The following is a 24,827-nucleotide window of genomic DNA, read 5'->3' on the forward strand; positions in this document are numbered from 1 at the left end:
GGAACATCATACTTATTCGTTTTCTTTCCTGTCATCCATTCTGTCAGGTTTACGTTGAAAGTTACGCATACATGCGAGCCCATTTTTTTTACCCCTTCATCATACAGCATTCTTCCTCGCTAATACAACAACCCGAACAAAATACCAGGATCAACTTGCCGGCTTATTATAGATCTTCTTTGTGGGTTTGCTGTCAACTGATAAATACGTAACAAATATTGTGTGGCGAATTCACACAGCCTTCCCCAACACACACAAATCACAGAGAAGCAAATGTAACCAGAAAACAAAAACATACCCACTTTTAACGCACATGTCCTCCCCTATCCCTTCTGTACTGTTATCATGTATTAAGCAATAACTATTTTTATGACATTTTTGAGAAACGATCATTACGGTTTTTTTAAACTGATGACAACTGAATTTTTAGTCCAATGGGCAATAAACATGCCAGGAATGAATATAAAAAATCATATATCCAAATGTTGAACCATATTACCAAAACCTTGTTCACGAGCACTATTGCCGCTCATGAGGGAAACAAAGATACGAAATTGTCACTGAGATGAACTCAATTGCAACTGTTGAGTATATAAGAATATCAGATTGACTGAATAATTATTTAGGCTTTTTATTAGCATACCAATAACGCATGGTAAAGTAAATATACGGATTACTATAATAATTTTATGATTTATTTTATTTAATTAACAAACATTTTAAATAAACGAATTAGATAATGTATACTATTATAATGTATACTATTATAATGTATACTATTATATTTAGTGACAAACCGTTGGTTATATTTACGTATATCAAAAAAGCCTTCTTGGGCACTATATGCTTACCTTTTTTATAGAAAGGAAGTAAAAGAATAAATTATCCTTTCAAAAAATATTCCAGATTTTAGCAGTGAGGTGGTTGCGAGCATTTTGTATAAGAAAAAAGTTGGTTATTTTATAAGGAGGGAGTAAAATTAAATATGATCTAGGTCGAATGCACAAGTGTCCTCTTTCCTGTAAAATAGCCAACTTTCTTATAAAAAATGTATAATATTAACTCGGCTCCAGAACTTTGAACTTCCAATGCGAAAATATATTTACTTTTTATCTAAAATTTAAAACATAGAGTATAGTTGGCTGCTCTGATCTAAACAGCTCCCGCTCTTTGTCTTAAACCACCCTGATTTAGAGCAAATTCCCATTGAATGGGGAATTAAAGTATAATACATTAGTGTAATACCAATATGGTACTTTATTCATAATACATGTAATAATTATTAAATTTATCATAAATAAAATTTTACACCGTATTTTTATGAAACATGAAATCTACAATTCATACTCGTAAGACGATTGCGTGTGACAATTTATGATCGAACCAACCCAGAAGCACAATAGGCTTTTAACTCTACAGACAGAAACAGAATATTTTTTATACAGACAGCTTTCTTTCTCTATTCGCCAGATAATCGAAATTTTCATGATTGAATTCAGTTTGCTTTTAAAGCACATTTAGTTAATATCACACGAATTACACACACACACACACACACACACACACACACACACACACACACACACACACACACACACACACACACACACACACACACACACACACACACACACACACACACACACTTTTATTGAAAATGCCGGAAAACACTGCCAACTCTCCACAAAAAAAATTCTTTTAAAATATATTCTCCGAGTAGAGATGGGAAATTGTGAACCATTAACAGCAGCATTTCCTCTGACTCACTGAGACATTTTAAAGAGCTATTTCAAGTCATTTGTTAAAATAGGATGGTGGTAATCAAAAGAGAACACAGATATGTATTTACAGTATTTGTAATTCCTGTTCTCAAAGCAGATTCTACAAAAAGCAAGGAAGATCTAACTAATCATTTAGAAAGTGAAAAGTCTATTCCGAGAACTAATCTTTCTGTAATCTCCCTACAGCCGACTTTCGCATTTTAACGCTCTAGTCTCAGCAACAGTTTACTGACTTACTTCTGATGAAACTTTGCAGTGACGAATTCGAAAAGACTACCAAAAAGTTGTCGATATTTTGATATTTAGTAACACTGTTCGAATATGTTTCCTGTAGCTTGAAATGCCGTAGAGATACGAGAAGAATTTGAACTCTCAGATTAGTAACAGACACGTGTCAGACGTTTGGGTTGCGTGCGCTAATAAAGTGTTGAGATACGTGAAGCGGATGGATAACTTTCTGTTATGCTACCAAGCATCGTATGTATATCTTTGACGGAGTGCAGGTAAGCTAGCGACAGCACGAAATAGTTAAAACCTTGATGAGAGCCGAAAGCACGTACACCTGCTCATATGTGTGAAATCCACACATCTCATATCCTTGTGTTCCGAAGTAGATTTTGGGTTATTATCTCTCTCTCTCTCTCTTTCTCTCTCTCTCTCTCTCTCTCTCTCTCTCTCTCTCTCTCTCTCTCTCTCTCTCTCTCTGTCTGTGTGTATCAGCAACAACTTGGCAACAGTCGTCATCAGCAGACACGAAGTTATTTTTCTGGAAAGGTTCAACGATCTCCATCTCAATTGCATTACTAAATCTTAATTGAAATGTTTGGATTGAAGGGATATGATATGTAATTCAAAGACTAACCAAAGTTACTTCAGTAGTATTTTATTTAAGCATTAATTTCTACACTACGGTGATTTGTTATCCTCTGTGATGTCATTTGCAAACTAGCAAATAATATTATGAAACAAATTTGAAAGACGAAATATGAGAGTGCTTTCTGTCGTATCTTTTCACTGTTCTGACTGTTCTGTTTCTTTTACGGAACAATATATACGTTGTTAAATCTATTCAGTAATGAACTAATCTAAAAGTGTGAATGGAGCTGCTCAAGAATTAATGTATCATAAATAATTATGCAAAAATTTAGATGAGGTGAAGTGCTTTTTTTATCATTCCATTAATTCTAATGCCAGTTACAAATTATTCTCCGAATCAAATTAATATTAACGTTGACTTAAACCAATCAGTTTAAGTCGGATTTTTGTATGTAAACCTCATCAGTAATTTTCTCATCCTAAACATAAAAAAAAGTCTCAAGTTACAAGTTACGTGTACAGCTGGTTGACTGAACAGATTCAAATTACACCTTTGTTGCTTCAAAAGAAACAAGAAAACGAATCTGATCTACAGGAGTGACTGATTCCCAGGTCCATATATTATGAATTTTCTATCGTTTACCCTCATCTGATCTTCCTTTTACCCTTTTTTACGTTGCGGTGTGAGGGGTTATTAATCATCGGACCTCAAACGGTTACAGGATAAGGTGGCCAGCCCTACGCCTCGGTGTATCCTATATCCGTAGTGTTGGGTTCTCAAGGCCAGTTTGCCTGCTTTGCGGGATGAAAAATCTCAGGATAAGCTATGGAAAATGCCTTCTGTCCACTGCCAAGAATGGCTAACTTGGCTATGGCTGATGAAAATCCTTCAGCTTTTCACATCTCCGACGGGAATCGAACCTAAGACACTCCTTCCCCAAGCATATGGTTGCGAAGCGCACAGCCACTAGGCTAACCGCGCGGACTCTTTCGTTTACATTTTTTTAAAAAACAATAACTAAAGTAGGACCTTTACGATCTCTGCAGTCAACTTCTTATCTCCATTCTGAGTTAATATACCAAAATTCTTCTTCTTGTATTTATCTATCTATATAAAACCAGAATCTCAATCTGCAACATTGCATTGTGTACTAATCTTACTGAACAGATAGTTTGCAATTTGAGGATGATTATTTCTGAGTAGGAAACTTGGATTCCGTTGTCATATTTTGAAATATGTTGATTTTTAATCGTTGTTGTGTGCATTATAAAAAAAATCTGTATATTAATGCTGAAAATATTAAACAAAATTAAGTAAGGTATTATTTCTTGGGAAAATCCCAATCTACGCCTCTAAAATAAACTATTAATGGCTAATGCAGCCTACTTTCGTTTAGGAGTGCCTCTTTGTTTACAATGTTATTGGCTCTTTAGCCAAATTCTAGGTCATTGACTGAAGTGTTATAAAACTATGAATAATGAAATAGGAGGAAATTTGGACACACCTTTTTTGGATGTTGTTTTCTGTCCCCTTATCCCGGCGATGTGCCTTCTTCTGCTGTTAAAGGAAGGGAGGTTTGGGGAAGTGGGGGTAAAGTAATGTGGGGGAATTATTTGAAAAAAAAAAAACTGTATTTGAAATATTTGAAAAAATATTTGAAATATTTCAAGTATTGGAAATATTTGAAAAAATCCATATATTATATTATATATGCATATTATTATTATTATTAAGGGTGGGTAGGTCCGCGCGGTTAGCCTAGTGGCTTTGCGCTTCGCAACCATATGTCTGGGGAAGGAGTGTCCTAGGTTCGATTCCCGTCCACGACGTGAGGAGCTTAAGGATCTTCCTCAGCCATAGCCAAGTTAGCCGGTCTTGGGCGTGGGCAGCAGGGTTTTTTCCGCCAGTTTATCTGGGGTTTTTCATCCCGCAAGCAGGCAAACCGGCCCCGTGAACATACAGGTTACAGTCATAAATACTTACGGCAAGGAAGGCAACGGGAAACCACCTTGCTCATAATCATCTCTCCCTAGAATGGTAGCATATAGCTACCCTCCCGCGGCCGTACGGCAGATGGGAATCAGAAGAAGAAGGGTGGGTAGAGAGAGCTTGGGAGCAGGGCGTGTGAGAGAAGTATCTGAAGATAGAAAGGTTTTTTTTTTTGAGGAAGAGAAGGGATTTAAGGGGAAAAAGTCAGGGGTGTTTCCCTTAAATCCCTCCTCTTCCCCCCCCCCCCCAAAAAATACTTCCTATCTTCAGATCCTTTTCTCACACCCCCACTCCCAAAAAACGCTCTCTACCCACTGTTAATAATAATAATAATAATATACATATATAAAAACTCGGGTTTTTCAAATAATTCCCCCACATTACTTTACCCCCACTTCCCCCCAAAAAAACCCTTCCTTTAACAGCTTAACAGCAGATGAAGGCACATCGCGGGATAAGGAAACAGAAAACAACATCCAAAAAGGTATGTTAAATTTTCTCCTAATTTTATTCTTCACATGCTAGTTTTATAACACTTCAGTAATGCTCTAAGATTTGAGCAAAGAGCCAATGACATTGTAAAAAAGTGGCACTCCTAAATGAAAGTAGGCTATATTAGCTATTAAAATAATACCAAATTAAGTAATATTCAACACCGATTAGCAAGTTGGTGTTTGTATGGAGTCATACATGGTTAATTCTATTTTAAGCGAAAACAAAAAGCTTTGCCTCACTTAGATGTATAAAAATAATTCATTAGTGATTATTGTTATTCATCAAGAAATGGGTACGAGACATTTATAACATGAATGTTCGTCATAATATGCTTGGAACTCTATGAGTCCAGCATGCACGTCATTAAAGAAAAAAAATTGTATTGGCAATGTGATAGTCTAGGAATTGTGTACAGCATGTGTTATTATGTTATGATTATGACTGCTCTCTCTCTTAATGTGTATGTGTTAAAATAAGATATCATTTCCTTAGGTTTTACCACATTTCTTATCACGACCGAGTATGCTCTATGAACAGAATGGCCTGATAAGTTCACGATTGGATCTTCATTTTTTTCTCGAAGTTCAGCATTTCTTGAGTGGAGTAATGAAACTACGCTGCATGTCTTTTGTATCCCGAGCCTATTCTCTAAGTAGGACAGAAATCCTCGCAACGAACAAAGAAAAAGCCATAAGTACGCATTTAGGTGAGGAAACTATTCACAATTGTTGTGTGTGTGTGTGTGTGTGTGTTTCGTTTTATAATTGCATAGAAGGACCAGAGCATATACTCGTATAGAAAAACAAGCATATATGTATATATATAAATTCCATGACAGTTATTTTTCTTTGTGACTGTATTCATGTATTAATATAAATTTCCATTTACATCTAATATAGCATTGGTTACTTTTCTAGCGCTAAGCAAAGATGGCCCCATTATTACTGGACATCGTCCTCGTTACCAGAAAGACAATGTTGTTGATGTGAATTGTACTGCTTCGAAAGCTCATCCTCCGGCTGAACTGAAGTGGTATATCAATGATAAAGAGGTATGCTAATAGTAAATATAATACACCTTGAAATGGTTTAATTGAGTGATCAGATCTGCCATACAATACGTTATTTTTCTTTGCCATTATTTCAATTATGAGAGGGCCCTAGTAACAAAACGATTTGTTTTTTTTTTTGTTTAGTAAATATTCTTTGTTGTTGTGCTCGTTTCTATATGGTTTGAATGCATATTAATGGATAAAAATCCATCATCACAAATATGCGATTAGGGAGCACTCTGGAAATCTTGCAGATAAAAAAAAATTATGATCTTTGTTGGAGTTGATGGGAGTTTACCTAACAAGTCTCTAGCCAAATTCAATCTTACAGATATCAAGACCAACTACTTCAGTTTCTGTGAAATTTTCGATGTCATTTGTAATGCCATAAGCAAGATTCCCTGCTGATCATGGTTCTAGGAAAGTATTGGGGATGTTATTCTAGAAGTTGTCTCCACACAGTGTAAAGTCTAATTGTTAGTGATTATTTTATTATATTAGGAAAGAAGTGAAGTAAAGTGAGAATAACTAAGAGGCAATTTTGTATGGTAAAAACTTGCTGCCCTTCTTAGGAAGAAAATGCATTGGCTCGTTTCTAAGCTTGTGATCTTCGGGGATCAGAATAACAGTCGGAGAAATGCCACCATAACAGACTGAGAGATTTTCTGGTATCCAGATTGGTACATACCCTGATTTCTTTCCGAGAAACATTTAAAAGATGATGTGAATGTTTTGAAGCTGGAATAGTAGGAGCACATTTATGAGTCATTAATGCAAGAACTGGAGTAAAGTAAGTCGTATATACGATCTGATGGAAAAGTAAAGCGCTAGAACTCCGGCTTGGTTTTTTATCTGTACGTAATGATGAAAGCTATGGACAATGGAACCAAAAAGCATGCCTGCATTCGATGTGATGCAAGTTTTCTGCTTTCAAAATCAGTTTGAATGAGTTGCAACTATTTCCAGCTTTAGCAAAATCTGTGAAGATGGAGATTTCGGTGAATGCCAGACGTACTCACCCCCAATAGTTTATCAGACCCCTTGAAGAATGAACACTTCAGTAATTTAAAAGGGAATGAGAAACAAATGTTTTAATATCAATAGCAATTGTGTCAGTAATGCGCTCATTGCAAATGTTCTCTGAATTAATGGAATAGAAGCAATAATCGAACTTCGGAAATTAAGCAAGAAAATCAATTTCACTTGGCATTTTTATAATCTCGGTGTCCGAGATTATAAAATTCAGCAGGAACATGGAATTTGAAGACATCCTAGTATCAAAACAAGGTATGTACAAAAATTTTCCTCCTCTTTTATTCTGCTATAATTGCCTTCAATACTCACCCATAATGCCCTAAAATATTTATAAAAAAATTTTTAAGTAAAAATAGCCAATGTATTTAAAATAATGGACACTCCTAAACAAAAACAGGCTATAATAGTCATAATAATAATAATAGCATATTATATCTGGCCAAACACATGCGTATAGCTTCTTTGTGTGTGTGTGTGTGTGTGTGTGTGTGTGTGTGTGTGTGTGTGTGTGTGTGTGTGTGTGTGTGTGTGTGTGTGTGTGTGTGTGTGGAGAGAAAAGTTGATTTATATCTTTGACCATGTTTCTAGTCGTTCAGTCGCCTTACAACCAGTGGTGGGATCTCGGGGGCTAATTTGTATTAATTAAAAACCGTATTAATTTGTTAAATTTTTCTCAAATTTGCGAGCCCCTTGTTCTTCTTGTTTATTTTTTATTTTTTCAAAAAAAAAATTTTTTTTTGTTAAACATATTAAGCAACAAACTCATACGATAACCTAACAAAAATGAGTCTATTCGGCAGTGTATAGATTATTTGGAATTATTGTTTCAACTCCTCTATTACGAATGAGCCCAAGTTTGAAAATAAAATAATCTTTACCTTTCTTCCTTCTGGTAGCCAATCGTATGGTAAAACCAGTAGCCAATGATTATGTTTTATAAAAGATTTCATTCTTATTATATTTTGATAGTTAAAAAATGTTTTTTTTTACTGTAAGATAAATTAACACAGTTGATTGTGTGCAAATATTTCATGATTAGATCATGAAATATTTGTTTAAATATGATGGCCTTTAGAGGCTGATTGTCCCCTCATACTTTTTGATTGGAATTTGTACACAAGCTGTATTAATAAAAGTTTTTGTGTGAAATACGGCTTTATATATATATATATATATATATGCGTATTAATTTGCAATGGGAAGTCAATACTTTTTTGAACTCCTCGAGAAATAGATTCTTTATTAGATTACATCATGTGAGCAGCTTCAACATTCCGTAGACATCATCCGACGGCCGCCACATGTCACTACAAAACACTATACGGACTCCCTTTCAGCAAACGTTGCAGAATAATGGCATTAAGATCATTCAGTTGTTAGGGTTGAAGATTCATAAAAATGTTTCATTATGTTATTATACGATTTGCTGAATAACCGTTTTAAGATCGTTGAAAAAGAAGAAATTAATCTTTTCATATTGCCCGGTATAACACTAAGACGACACTGTAATATCACATTGAATAAATGGGAAGAATTAAACCTGCACATTGCTCTCGAGTCAAAGTATGGTTTTCAGCCACTTCGAACCCCCATAACAAAGTGAGTTTCATTCGGATCTCTGAGATCGTGCGATTAAATTTTTCGTAGCGTGTAATGGACTGACCAGAACATCATTGTTGCGCTTAGGCGTGGATGCCACAACTAAAAGATTTCTTATCTTGGTTTCTTCCAAGAAATTTCCGATATGATCTAATAGTTATTGGTTGGGAACTTATTTAAGTTTCTTCAGATCTATTGGACTTAAACGAGGTCGGCATGCATATCGACATTGTGATAGCCTAAACACCATCAATTAACATTTAGATTTCTAATGCTTATCCTGGTTATGAGCAGCAAATCGTTAATCTATCTTGGCTATCACGAGAGAAATATGACAGATCCCCCACCCCCTTAGTCTACTTTAATTTCATGCATGCAATTAAAGTAGCAAAAACATTTTTATTTTTTGTTTTTATTATCAATAAAAGCCAGTTCATTTACTGGGGGTAAAAACAACAACAACAACAAAAAAAAACAAACACTGGCTTGGCCAAAATATTCAAATACCTGAAAAACATTTACATCAATCAAAATATTCCCTTTTTAACAAGATGTAGGCTGCCTTTCGCTTGTCTCACACTGTTAGCTAAGTAGTAAATAGAAATTCAATTCTGCCAATAATATTTGGCCTTCATGGCGACAACATGCACACGTCATTCCATATTTTTCAATTGGGTTTTTACACTGGTCTGAGCTTGCCAGTTCTTTTAGAAGCACCTTGTTATTATCAAGCCAAACGATTTTAGACTTTGTTGTTTGATAAAGGGAAACATCTTGCTATCCAAAATGTTGGCACTTTCCGCGGAATTCCATAAGAATAAAATCTCAGTTATGAAAATTCGGCTAATGTAAAGAATTGGCTTTGTGAAATTATTTGGCTTCGAGTGGAATCGCAGATGGAGCAGCACATTTTCCATCTATCGGTAAAGTTTAAATCTTGATCATTTTAATATACCGTCAGAAATCATCATCATCATAATAATAATAATAATAATAATAATAATAATAATAATAATAAAAGTTAGACATGTTTCCAGTCTTGTTTGCCAGTAAAGAGATCTGTTCTCCAAAAATAAGCCATGGGGTCGAATCCCGATGTGGTAAGGATACTTATGAATGTCTAAAAATATTTAGTTAAGTATCGCAAACTATGAAAATTTCGATATATGCCTAAATAGCACTTTTACGAATTCTGCTCTCTTCTAAAAAAAAGATCACGTTATTAATTTATTCCTAAAAATAAAGCGAAACACGATTATGTTATAGTTTTGTATCGTTCTAAATAAATTCATGTAAGCTAATGCAATTATGCTTTTAAAAATAACGATTAATTAGTTAGTTCAACTTTACTAGTGGAAGCTAAGCGGTTTACTAACGGACTGATGAAAAATCATCAGATCAAACATTGAAGTAAAGTTGCAGAATTTTGCATTTTTCATGAACACGAGTTATCATCCTATCTTTATGACTGAATAATTTTTCCCTCACATCTTACTGATCACTGCTGCAGTTTTATTTTTCTGGAACCACAGAATTTTACAATTTCAGAATTTTACAAATCAATCACAGCTTATGTCCAGATTACCCCATTCTGGTTATTTTTACTATCAGAACAGACTACTGTTTGTTACAAGGTGGTGGCCACTTGATTTAGATCTTCTGGGTGCCCTTTTTCCTCATTTCAACTCAACACTGTAAGCTCTAGGTTGGATTCTCAAGTCTGATTTTTGCGTATTTTTGTACTCCTTGTGGGAGATTAATACATTTCCCAAACCACCTTAATATATGCTTTTCTTCTATGAAAAACAATTGCCTCAGTGTATGCAAAATTAAAAACAGCTCTAATGAAGCTAAAACAAACGCGGGCATAACGAAATAATTTATTTTAATTTTTATGACAAATAGTCTTGATACTTTGCTGTAAAGCAAAATTAGTCCAATTTTGTTTATTTTTATCCCTTCAGCGAAGAGATGGCTTTTTTTTGTGGGATTATTTGTTACATAGAGCCTCCGTATTCCAACCAAACAGCTTCGTCTATACCAACTGAGTCGGAAAGACCTGAGTTCGATTTCCGTCCATGACGTGAGGAACCTTTATCTGAACTCTTTCGACTAAAGGTGATTAAGCCGGTCTCATACGGAGGTAGAGGGTTTTTTCACCTGGAAATTGCGGTTTTTCGTCCCTCACAATAGGCAAACTGGCCCATGAACACACATGTATCTACAATTATAGAATACATACTCAATCCCTCATTAGGAGGGCTCAATAAGTCCTAAGGGACGGTGAGGAAAGGGGGGAACTCCACACGAATAAATAAATTTGTCAGATTTTCAGTATAAGACAATTTTTTTAGAATCATGAGCGCATACCATGTGACAGTAAACAGAATAAGTAAAAATATAAATGAATGACTGCTTAAAAATTGAAAAAAAAAAAAAAAAAAGATTAAGTGCAGATACATAAAGTGTCGGATGTCTAATCCATAAATAAATTTTTAAAAATAGTAAATCAGCTGACGGCTTTTATTCCCCAAACGGAATTAGAGAAGTTTTTAAGCCCTAACTAACTTTGAAGAGCGGCGAGAATCACACAACGCCTGGCCCACGATTATCTGTAAATTGGGTGAATGAGGAGAGTACAGCAGATGTGTCGCAATCTCGTAATTCTTAACTCTAACACTATATATTATCGTCTGAGTTAGTGTGAGTTCTACGGTATATTTTCCCAAGTTTGCTGAATGAAAAACTCGAGGGTTGGTGGTATAAAAATCCGGCTTGACCTAGCCAGAGATCGACTAACTCGGGAACAGGTTCCAAAAAAGACTGAGAAAAAGTCTCTAGTCAGCGAGTAGACTCGAATTTAGAACGTTCTTTCTTCAGGCAACTTATCGCTGTGAATGTAATTCGCTATTTCAACAGGACCACATTGCCCAGGATAACATACTGCTAACCTAAAGATTAGACAGAACTTACAGAAATTTTATTTGTATTTTTTCAATCCTTCATTTCATTTTCAAGAAAGAATAGCATTTTTCTAATAAATAAAATGATAAAATAATGTTCTCATTGAAAATTATATGCTTTTTGTCAGGTTTTCAAATTAGAATGGAAGTGACTTAATCAAGAAAAATATGATATAAACGGGTTATATAAAACACTAAAATTCCCACGTCCACATTTGTAAAAATCATGGAAGTTGCAGAACTTGTTGCAATACTGGAGAGCTTAAACATGACTGTATGTGAACCATCAAACATGTTGTTGGCGGATGAGACGAGATTCAACATGCAATTTGCCATCCCAGTTTCTTCGTGTCAGCTGTTTTGGTGTGAAGTTGGATTTGTTAATGAGGTCACCAACAAACGTTAGTGACCTCATTTGGAAAAGTCTAAAAGTACCATTGAAAACCGCATTTGATCACCGAAAACCATGTTCGACTTCTGTTCTAGCAACACTGCTAATATAAAATTCTTTTATTTTATTTATTTATTTTTCATCCAGAAAAGATATTGAACAAAGATTTTGGCAGCAAGCCTCTTAAAGAAAGATTTGAAATTTTAAAAAAATTAAAATTACAACATAAGAATGTATCATATCACTGTTTTGTGCCAGTCAATGAGAAAAATGTTGCTATCCTCCAATATTCGACTTCAGAGAGTTTTGAAGTTGTTGAAATAACCAGTGACTCAAACGTCAAAGGTTATTTCACCACGACTCAATGATTATCTGATGTCTTTAGGATGACAAATATTAAAATTAAAATCGAAGTACCATATAACCAAATTTAAACTACATCTAAGCGGCGGCTACTAGTTATTTTTGTTGCCTAGCTAAGTTAAATTGATTAAAACGGAATATAATTTTGTAAGTACTTTAAAGTGCACTGCACTTTCAAGTGCTTATAAATAAAGTGCTTAATTAATGATCCCTCTCTCACAAATCCCCTTCAATCCCTCTCTCACTGACTTTCAGTTTCTGCCTTCTGCCTCTTCTACAGATACTTTCATGGACAATGATGTATCTGTAGAATTGGCCAATATTATTCCCCAACTCTCATCCAAAATTATAATATAAAATAATAATAATTATACCATCATTATCATTGTTATTTTTGTTCCAGTAGAACTTTCATGAATGCCCATAGCAAAATCTATATAGAAAGATTGAAACGACTTCCAAATAAGTTTGTTGAATGCGAAACTGCTGTTCTTTGAAAGATTTCCTTAAATACTTTACTCTAATCTTAAAACAAAGTGAATATACCCTGCTTAATGCACTTGATACTGGCTAATGTTCCTAAGTGTCAATAAAGATATTGCAGTTCAGTATGGATTAGAATCTGTACTAAAGGCCATGAACACGTTGCACATAAAAGTGCAACTTGTTCATGGTCTTTATTACATATTCTAGATTCTAGATTACAATCAGTGAATCCTCGGTTGTAAAATTTTAACAACAAATAGGTTTTTCGACTTCAGATATAGTTTAAAATAAAGAAAAAGTTATGAACATTTACATTTCTAAGTTAAATTATGTGTACAATAAATAAATGAAGTCAATAATTATTACTAAAGGAAGGCCATAAGTCTTCACTTCGACGATGTAAAATTCTAAGGCAACTCAGGTATAATGAGGGTTGTATTGTCGTAAGCTCTCTGGACAACTTACGAAACTTGCATAGTTTCTACACATATTAAGCTTGAAATAATATTAGATCTGGTATGCACTTTGCTATGTAAAGTCAATAATAATAAAATCTGGCTATTCAAATAATCAAAATATTCAATTATAAGGAAATTACAAATATATTTTAAAATAATTGTATAATTTATGAACTCACACCTATGAAAATATTCATTCAGTCGTACAGTATATTTTACTTCATCTAAAGACATACCTATAAGATACATATGCTCTGTGGATAATAAATATATTACGATATCACGGATGCTCTTCTACAACATCTTTCGTTTACGTATCTGGAAGCATTTACGTTAAGTGGAACCAAGAAACACAAAAGAATTGCAATGCTGTTTTATTTAATTGTGTATCCCAAATCTCCGTCGGTGATGAATAATGAATTGCAAGAAAGATTCTGTTTTGAAATAATAAAAACTTACCCCCTCCCTTCTCTAAGTCATCTGCTCAAAATCTCCAGATGTTCTAGGAAACTTAACCGTATTGGGTTACCTTATTCAATTATATTTAATTTATGAAATATTCCTTCTACCGCTAGGCGTTACTGTTCTTTCTTTATAAGCATAACAAAATCGGGTGGTTTTCTTACCGTTAATAAAACGATCGTGCCTGTCTTGCTAGCAATCATTCACTAAATCCGCAAGCCAGGTGGTTTGTTCTGACAGTTGAGCAGAGTAGTCTGTATTAAAATTTTTCGAACTAATTACTTTTGTTCTGCTCGTTAAACTTTTCCACAATTAATTATTTATATGAAAGTATGAATACTTTATAAGAAGTTCTACATTAAATTAACTGCGGTTCAGTCTACGCCTTATGTGCAGAATTTTGTATAACGAGATTGCATTACGGATACAGGAAAAAATATGAATAGAAATAAAGACTTCTCTGCTCATATTCTCTTTTAAAAGAGGATATGGTAATTAATAGTTTAACAGATTTATATTAGACGCTCGTGTATACACGTGTGTGTGTGTGACATTAATAAACTCTTAAAGAAATTTAACAACCAAAATTACTGTTCATCGTCATGTTATTACAGAAAGTTTTGGATATAAAGATCTTTTCAACTTTTTATATATTAACACATCTTGTGCAAATGTTGGGCATTGGAACCATTTGAGGATTACTATGTTTGCTACATAATTTAAACATAGCAGCATACTTGCTAGTTTTAAGTCAATAAATGAAGGTCGTGTGAAATTCACACTAGTCACATCATATTAAAATGTGCAGACATATCTTTTAAAAATATTATGCTTGTAAAGTTGAATAGATTTCAGTCAAAAATCTATAATTAATTTGTTTATAGTGAGTTTGAATGAAGAGGATCTTTCAATCAAACTCCTTTAATATAAGTGTTAGTTCGAATTTACTCGGAATTTGCAAACTAACATGTTAGACATCCGAAACGTGTTTCACCTAATATCCATACTTAATTTAATTTGATATCAGTTTAGTTCAATAAGTGCACCCAGTTGAAATGAAATGATCCTGTTTTGTACGAGTCATTCTCTTCATAATGAAAAACAAAAACAATATATATATATATTTTTTTTCACTATATTTTTCATATTTATTTATCATATTTATCATATATCTATATATATACACAGTAAACCCTCGATTTTACAGACAAAATTTCAGGTCTGTATGTCACATGTGAAAATTAACACCTTGTTAATTTTAAAATGCTTTCAACTAATATTTGATTATAATTAAATTAACAGGTATTTTTTGTTATTAATTTCCTGTTATGTTTAACAAATTTTGGCGAATAGGCCATCATATGTTGGAAAAACACTATAGAAATTTAGCCGATATAAATGAGTCACCGCTTATAAAACGTTCGGCGAATGATTAGCACGTGATCACACAAATCGCTCTGTAATTGATTCTTTTCTCGCGTGGCGTGGCTTCCTGCGGCAGTTTAGTCCGTTATATCGAGATCTTATATATATAAGCTGCACAATAGACACAATGTTTGCGTGTGTCCAAATAAATTGCCAATTTATTTGGACGAAAGCAATCACCTCAAGAAATTAAACTAGAATAAAAGTGCTTGCAAATCACTGTAATGAGATCTTTTAACTTGTCTTCAGGAAAAAGCCTTATAGATGTTCATATGATCCTAGATGGAATTACATCTCAAGATTTTCATTCAAAGTGCGCGTGTTCAGACGACAATTTTAATAGGAAGCGGCACTTCAGAAATGCTAATCAAAAATTCCATAAATGCAAGTGAAATCTAAAACATTTTTCGCTTCATATTGAGAACATTGGAACCACTAACTCTAAGATCTAGGGATTGTGATTAATAGTTAATGTTTTTAAATAGAGATCTGGTGAAATAGTGATCTATGGATTGTGATTAATATTTAATTGTTTTAAATAGTGATTAATGGTGAATTCAGTATTCAATAACCGACTACCCTTAGCGATCCCTTTAGATTAGAGATATCCATGGGACTCAAGTAGTAGTCTACTTTTAGCGACATGGTAGTTTCAAAATAGTGAATATGAATAAATATAGCAATTCGCTTCAACATTTCATCAGTTGAGAAATGTTTATCCATGTTCATTTCAGACCGGCACTGCCCTAAAAACGAACTTAATTCATAGTGAGAGGAAGATGGAAGACCGTAAACTCTCTACGGATATTTTCAAACATTTTGTCCTGCAACAATGACATGTTATTCTGTTTCAGTAACGATTGCACACACACACACACGCGCGCGCGCGCACAATATATATATATATATATATATATATATATATATATATATATATATATATATATATATATATATATATATATATATATATATCAATCGCATCTCAGGAATTTTTTCACCGTTATTTTTCCATTTTCTTTGTTTGGTTCTGGCTATTTTAATTCGAACTTAAAGGGAATTAAACGGATTGTCATTTTTAATAAAATGTCATTAGGAAAACCGCCATACCTCTAGTGCACTCTTCTGACTGCTGCGTATATCCATTTTAATTTAAGTCAAATCTCTTGTATAAAACTTGTTCAGTAAGAATTGTTGTGATGAATGCTTTTTTAAAATGTTTTTCTTCCTGTCCGTTTACTTAATGCATTTCACAAGATGTAAACTCTGATAGTAATCGATCGTTTGAATAATCGCAGCCTTTCTGAAACCATCTGCGAGTGTATGCGACTGGTTGAAGAATTCAGCGACACCCTAAGGAAAATTTATTGTATTATTTTGTTGACGTGTATTCTCTCAGCCGACTTGCATGTTTTACCTGAGAAATAATTCATTTTTCTGTAAGGTGTTTTAATTCCGAACGATTAAGGCTTTGAGATGAGTATATTATTTAGATGCGTGTGTTCCCTAGCCGACTTTTACGCAAAACTAAAAATTCCAGTTTCCGGAGGATAAATCCAGTTATCTCCATATGACACTCTCCCGCTAACTTATCAACTGAAAAATCGCTATTGCGAGTTAGATTCGAAACCAAAATGCACCTGTCGCATCTCCCTGGAAGCAGCTATACAACTTTTATTCTCCAGGCCCCTCAGAAAAATAAACTCCGCTAAAACTTATAAGACCTTCTCCTCGTTCAACGCAAGTGTTTTCCTTACGCATTAGTTAATACTCAAGTCTGTGATTATTTGCATAGCTAATAATATTAAAAAGATATTCAGATTACTTCTAATGAAATCTACTAATACTAGATATGAAACATCCGAGACGATTAACTAAAAGAGGAAATTAGCTACTTCAGAGTTCCGGTGATTTGGCCAAGTCGTTACATAATTACAAAAATACTATTAATAATGTGTTATTAAGTAACAGAAATGTTGGAATTAAGAGGCCCAATTTCTTTTCATGCTATTAATAATATACAGGGTGTTCGGGATAAATTTGACATATTTATAATTAATTATATTTTTCTGTAAGTTACATGTATTAACACACACTTCTCTTCATTTAAAAGTTTGGACCCTTCTTCATTCATATACAAGATGTCAGAAAGGATGGATAGCTGGAACCCACCTGAATCATGGAAGAGAATAACTTGTATCATGATGATTCGTGCCCGCCATCAAAATAAGGATATTACGACTGCTGCCCAATGCTCCCTGAATACAGTAAAAACAATCAGGCATGAACTAGAGACTTGCAATGGTGACTACGAGGATGTAGCAAGAAGAAAGATCCCTAGCAGACGATCTGATTGCGTTCGTACAGCAGAATTCCTCGCAAATCTGCAGGAACAGGTGTTGAAGAACCCTGGCATTGGAATTCGGGCTTTGTTCGTGGAGTTGCTAACTGTAGTCAAGCCCTGGATAACAAGGGTAGCCAATGGTAGGCCGTATGTATGGCAGCAGGATTCGGCCCCTTGCCACACCTCTGGGAAAAGTCAAAAATGGTTGTCTGAAAATTTCTACGACTTCACCAGTCCAAATGTTTGGCCTCCAAACTCCCCAGACCTTAACCCCATGGTTTATTTTGTATGGGGCGCAGTTGAAAAAGACACCAATCGCACTTCCAGTAATACAAAAGCCCAGTTAATGGATAAAATTAAAACAGTTTTTGCGGCCCTTCCCAGGGAGACTGTAGCATCAGCTTGTTCGAGGTTCCGAAGCAGAATTGAAGCTGTGATCGATGCTAATGGTGGTTATTTTGAGTAAATCTTGTTGATAGTATTGTAATTAACTCTGCCTGTAATTTTTTTTGTCAATTCATTAAATTTAATAGATACAAAGAAGATTTTCTTTTTCCTTACGAAACTGTCAAATTTATCCCGAACACCCTGTATATATGAAAAGATAAGCCGAAATTTGAAACGTTTTTATGTCACGCTTTTTGTCTCCGGCTTACCGGCTTACCATTCCGGAACTCAGGGGGTTGGGCGCCAGAGGTGGCAAGCCCCCCCCCCCACAATATATATATATATATATATATATATACACTGTATATCATTATTAGAATATTGGTTTACTCGATTTGTTATCATATTTGTTAAATTTCAATGACTAACGCGAGGATTTAAAATCAGAACTTTAATGGAACACGACTAGTTTCGTCGGAAATCCGACTTCGTCAGGCGTCAAAACATAAAATAAAGTACATTTTATGTTGGCCTTGTGAGTTGGCTTTCCGACGAAACTAGTCGTGTTCCATTAAAGTTCTGATTTTAAATCCTCGGTGTTTAGTCATTCAAATTTAACAAATATATAAATATATATGATTTTCAGTTATTTTTATTGCTGTATTTGCTAATATAATTTGGAATACATTTCCATGATTTATAGCCAGATCGTTTGAAAAAATGAACTATGAACTAAAGGTTTTATATTTAATTGCGTTAAAATACCTTTTTCATGCGAACAAAAGGATATTCATATATCTAAAATACCTATAGGTATTTTAGACACATGCCCAACAAAAGCTAAACACAACGCACGAGGAAGATTCCAAACAAAACCTTCTGAGGATCATAAAACTGTAAGGGCTCTTACAGTTTTATATATATATATATATATATATATATATATATATATATATATATATATCACACTGACATACAAAAGCGATGTATTCAAAATGCATAATCAATGTTTTGTTATTTTTTGGCCAGTTACTACAATACATAACTTCAGCTTTATACTGTAATCACTCGCGTGAATGAAGCAGTGCAAAATATATTCAGTTTTTTTTTTAAAATCATGTAGTTACTATTACATGATTTTAAAAAAAATGCTAAATTTTCTGTACAGTAAATATTAAAATTCATTCTTAACTGGTTCACCCATTCCCAACTTCTTTTAGAGGCTTAATAAAGCTTACAAGCCAGTTTTAGTCAATTTTATTATATCGAAAAACGAGTACTGTGTATATATATATATATATATATATATATATATATCGTTAATCATATCGTAAATATTTAGCATAACGTAAATTAACACATTACGTTGCAAAAAAAAAAAAAAAGAAAGAAAAAAGAAAAGAAAATTTAACAAAGTTTTCCGGTTTAAGCAAGTAGAAATGTTGCACGTTACGATCTTTTAACATAAAGTAATATAAGATTAAGATTTTATTTATGCGTTAGTAAACATACATGTATCATTCTTTTTGTAAATTAAGCACATGCTTGTGTTTCTCCTCACTTATTTCCTGACTAATTTCCTTAAATGGGAGTCGTCCTAACATCTAAAAATTTAAATATTTTTACATTTTAAATGTTTATTATACGTCGAAATTGGAGTCAATGTTTTACATCTGTGGAATAATAATACTTATGAATTGTATTTAATTAGTTGCAAATGCTGTTTTCAATGAGCCTCATTAACGTATAATTTGCTAAGCAGCATATAAGTTGCTGCTAAACTATCGTTTTATATGCTGCTAAACTACCGTTAAGTAGAATATAATTTGCTGATTAACGGTAGTTTCCCGTTAAGCAGCAAATTATATTGCGATATAAAGTATTGCGTGCTTTAAAATATGGTATTTAATGACTTTGTACATTCAACAACAACAACTAATTTGCTGAAAGTATTTCTTCCAGTAAAAATTCGTGTTATTCCAGAAATTTTATTTACAAGAGAGTTGGAAACGAATTACCTACTCACTACTGTTTTCGTTCAAACATTCTGCTTTATGATGCCAAGACTTTACAAAATATGACTCGCAGATTTAATGTCAACAATACTATTTGAATAAAATTTGCCAGCACACGTTTTATTCAAAATGGACCTCTTTATTACCTTTCTTGCTTTATTCGCCGCAAATGCATGTTTTACGCGTATGTATGAAAAACTGTTCCCGTCGCACGGATGAAGCAGTTCATCCGCTAGATAACTCAAGTATCATCGTATGGAGGAAAAACGCAAGGCCTTCATTGAACACCCATTCAACAGAAAGATTTTTTTTTTCCATAAGACTGATCGTATTAAGGCTAAGTCGAATGTAACTAACCTCTTCCGTAAATAAATAGGTATTAGAATGACTTGGGCAATATGATGATGATGTGTATAAGCGATGTTAATTTGGCTAACAGTTTTTATTTTATATATTCGTATTGATTTTGGTGACTTATTGCAAAGATAAAGATTAATCATTGCATACGAATCGAATTTTGATTAGTATTTAATCAATTATCGAATGATCCGGATAGAAATCATTCGGTAATTAAAATTTGATTAGCAGTGAAAGCAAAAAATTCAGACAAAAACAAATAATTATATGAGAGAGAACAGACATAACACTTAATGACTTGAAGATTTCATATAAACAGTCAAGTAGAAAAATTTGACTTCCAAGTTTCAATTTTTTTCATTAAAAAATCCCCCTCATCCCAAGCTCGAAAACGATTACTTTACAACGAACTCTTTTTTGTTCCTTAATTTTGTTGATTTATTTGAAACTATTTCCAGTCTTCACAAATGTTTTCTCAACGGCACTCAAATAATCTGAACAGAATGCATTGAAGAGATTATTATCAATCAGTGAAACTGTTAATTCAATTAGCTATTAGGTACTCTACGTACTCAATTATTATGTACTCTAAGATTTATCCAATTATCCCAAGTTAATGGTGGCTCTCAATACCAGCGCTGCTTAAGAACACCTAAATCACATATGAATGAGTATCCCATTAAAGGAGTGAAATCTCCCAATCTCCAGCTCCTTAAAGCTAACGAATTTAATATTTTACTGGTCCTCTTTAATGTTCAAATCCTTAATGAAACAAAGAATTTTCCTGATACTCGCATTACAAGTCCAGTAAGATTTGAATGTAAGCAGTTAGGATAAATGTGTTTGGAATTCAGGCGATATTAATGTGTTGGGGAGAACATCGTTGCAACTGGGTTGCAAATTTCGATGCACCATATTTGCACATGCATACACGCACACGCACACACGCGCGCATAGGACAGAGAGAGCGATGCAAGTAGACATTAAGTATTCCATTTGCCAAGACCAAATCTGTGACTGCCATCAAGTTTACCTACGTCAGCTGTCAATTTTAATTTGGCTAAGCAATTGGGTTAATTAGGAAGAAATGCAGCATGACGAAATACGTGTTCAGTAAAGTAGTTGAAATTGAAAGTCAGCAGTAAATGACATCCAGAGCTATTCAATATACTGGAATGACAGGCGTTTACACAGTTGTAACTGCCAAGAAAATATAAGAGAAAGAAATAAGACGATGTACTAGTATGAAATCCACCACAAGATAAGATATTAAAGAATTCTTGTGGTGACAGCAGTTTCCGTCTACATCCAAATATCAGAATTTCTACAGGAGCTAAAATAAGTAGTGATGAATGTTAAATCAAGTTTTAAACGAAATTCAAGCGAATATTGCATTTAAGTTAATATTAAATATAATATAATTTAATTTAATGAAAATTAAGTTTTAAATGAAATGGCAGACAGGAAGCAACAATATCAACAATATAAGACCGTCGGTAAATAATGAGAAATTTGAGTGAACTGAATATCTCGTATGACCAGTTCCATGTTAAATCAGAGTCAAACTTTGTTTCCCGTCTTTCTTCATTGCAAACGTAAAAGTGCTTATTACAGGAAATCAAATGCAATATTTTGCGATATTTAAAAAAAAAAACCTCTAACCACTGATGAGACCTCAAAAAGGGTTGAAACCGGTCTGGGTAGTGACCTCTTCTCATAATGTAAAACAGTAATACATCTCCTAGGAGCTGCGTTTTACATTATGAGAGAGTATTAAGGACAGTGACGGATCTTGCTCCACCTTTGCTGCGAGTTGCCCTGGTGTTGTACTTCCCAAGTGATTACTTACACTTGGGCTCGCCGATAGTTTTTTCGGCATGAAACTCTGGGATTCGATGGATTTCGATCCGAGTTTCCTACCTGGCTGTACAATAATATGGGATTTACCATCTCCCTTAAACTTAATAAGATATTAAATTTAAATTTATGTTTGTTGACTGGAACTTGCGGGTGTGAATTTCATCAATGCAACTATAACTATTCGGTTTGGGTATCGCGTCTTCGGTTTCCGCCACCCTCCGCATTCTCTTCTGAATCTACGTAAGTAAAAAAAAATAAGAAGATATTATTAATACGGATATTTTCTGAATGTTTCGTGTCGATTCTAATTTAAACAATATTCAGAAATAGTAAACAGCTTATTGGGTGATGGAGCTACCTTCTCACAAACCGAAGGCTACATTAAATCTAATATAAAAATTGAATTTATATTTTAAAAAAAGTGATTAAAAAGCGATACCTGGTGATATATTTTTGTAAGGTAGGGATGACAGATATTTGGATCCAAACTTGATTGAGCCGAAACATACGATAATAAGAGAAACACGTTGAGGATGAGTTTCGGTTACGTGAACTTAAGTATATTCAATAGCCGAAAATGAAAATGAATAAAACTGGCAAACAAAGGAGACGATTAACCAAATTAACTATTGATTTTGAAGGATTAAAAATTAGAATTTTGAAAACTAAAATTAAAGAACAAAAATTGGGGTAACTAGTAAAGTATATTCAAGACCAGCGACCGTTTCGTGAGAATCGTCATCGGATGACAAACAATCGGATGGCAAAACTATGAGCTTTCTTTCATTTACTGATTTATTATTATATTTAGCTTTTAACGTGGTTAAGATTACATATTAAGAGGTTAAATTACTTCATATTCTAGAGTAACGGAGTTTCTCTAGAATATGGAGTAATTTATTTCGTTTAAATGCCAAGAGAGCGAGATAAGATAAGATAAGGTGTGTTTGCATTTATATCTTCCTGATTGGTTTTATCACTAGCGATACAGAGTAGCGTAAATTGGTTTCGTTTTTTTGATACCCTTCCTTCCACAGGACTTCGTTTTTCCCCCATCCCGATGGCTTTAACGGGCTTTTAAGGCCCACAACCTTTCAAGCATGCTTGGATTTCGTAACCGAAATACGAGGATAGAATGGTCACTCCTATGCCTCAAGGTATTCTTGGCTGTATCCCTGTGTGTTCACGGGGCCGGTTTGCCTGCTTGCGGGATGAAAAACACCAGATAAACTGGCGGAAAAAACCCTACTGCCCGCGCCCAAAACCGGCTAACTTGGCTATGGCTGAGGAAGATCCTAAGCTCCTCACGTCTCCGACGGGAATCGAACCTAGGACACTCCTTCCCCAGGCATATGGTTGCGAAGCGCAAAGCCACTAGGCTAACCGCGCGGACGGACTTCGTTTTTAGCTAACTAATATGCGTCATAATTGTTCCTAGTATCTCAGCTTGAATTCAAATCTAGCTTCTATTTTATGATATTTAGAGAGTTTTAATCTCAAGTTTTACTGAACTTGCAACGGATTCCTATATCGTAAGGCTAGTATTGTTAAATTGTGTCAAGTGGTAGCCAGATGATTTGTTTGGATTATCTGAACTGTGTCCGCACGGTTAGCCTAGTGGCTGTGCGCTTAGCAACCATATGCCTGGGGAAGGAGTGTCCCAGGTTCGATTCTCGTCGACGACGTGAGGAGCTTAAGGATCTGCCACAGCCAAGTTAGCCGGTCTTGGGCGTGGACAGTAGGGTTTTTTTTTCAGTTTATTTGAGGTTTTTCCTCCCGCAAAGCAGGCAAACCAGCCCCGTGAATAAACTCTTCGACAGACATGGGATACCACCGGGAATAAAGAGAAACAACCTATTCCGCGGGATTATTGGTTACGGAAGCTTACACGGTAAAATGTGTAAGCCTGCGCGAAAGCGTAACATACGATGACGATGATCTGAACTGCGAAATAAATAACCGTTGTCTTAAATATCTGTCCTCAGTTAGTCCACAAGGAAATCAGATTGTCGAAATTATGGATTTAGTTTCTCCTGTTTTAGTTTCAATCTTACTTCATCGACTATGTGACTTCAAACTTAAAATCCTTACTAAAATAACTAGTAAGGGAATACTGACTTAGTGCAAAATATTATGGCACTTAAAACTGAAATGGACTTTATTAAAGCTTTCTCGAAGACTGCCAGCTAATAATTCTCTGCTTTATGTGCGAGCTTTATTTACTTTGTCAGATAAAATATAAATTATCTAGTAGACAAATCATTTTACTTTTCTGAACACTGCATAAAAATCTATGTAAATACTAACTATTTGAACCATTTACTAACTGTGAGCTAAACATCACATTTTAATTCCCCTCATTTTGCTATGAAGTTTTCAATCTTACGCAAGCGTGATATTTCCTGTAGAGTGCGGTACCTGCTGTGCGTGAGACAATGATGCAAGTTAATAAAGCCGTGTCGGATAAGATTAACTTCTCACTTCCTTTATAATTTAACCGCTTTCTGGACATAAATATTTCAAGTGACCGAAGTGTACCAGAATTATAC

General features: G+C 34.2%; 1 protein-coding gene across 1 annotated transcript in view; it reads left to right on the forward strand.

Moving 5' to 3' along the window:
- The window catches only part of LOC150098280 (uncharacterized), a 189,303-nt gene that overhangs the window by 122,627 nt on the left and 41,849 nt on the right, over positions 1-24,827 (forward strand). Inside the window, exons 4-5 of the mRNA XM_090406296.1 lie at positions 5,575-5,788; positions 6,000-6,133. Coding sequence (XP_090262422.1) covers positions 5,575-5,788; positions 6,000-6,133 — 348 coding nt within the window. The remainder of the gene's footprint in view (positions 1-5,574; positions 5,789-5,999; positions 6,134-24,827) is intronic.

The sequence above is a fragment of the Typopeltis vanoorti genome, chromosome 16, assembly GCF_054136105.1.
Source record: "Typopeltis vanoorti isolate ZY-2024b chromosome 16, IOZ_Tvanoo_1.0, whole genome shotgun sequence".
Taxonomy (NCBI): Eukaryota; Metazoa; Arthropoda; class Arachnida; order Uropygi; family Thelyphonidae; genus Typopeltis; species Typopeltis vanoorti.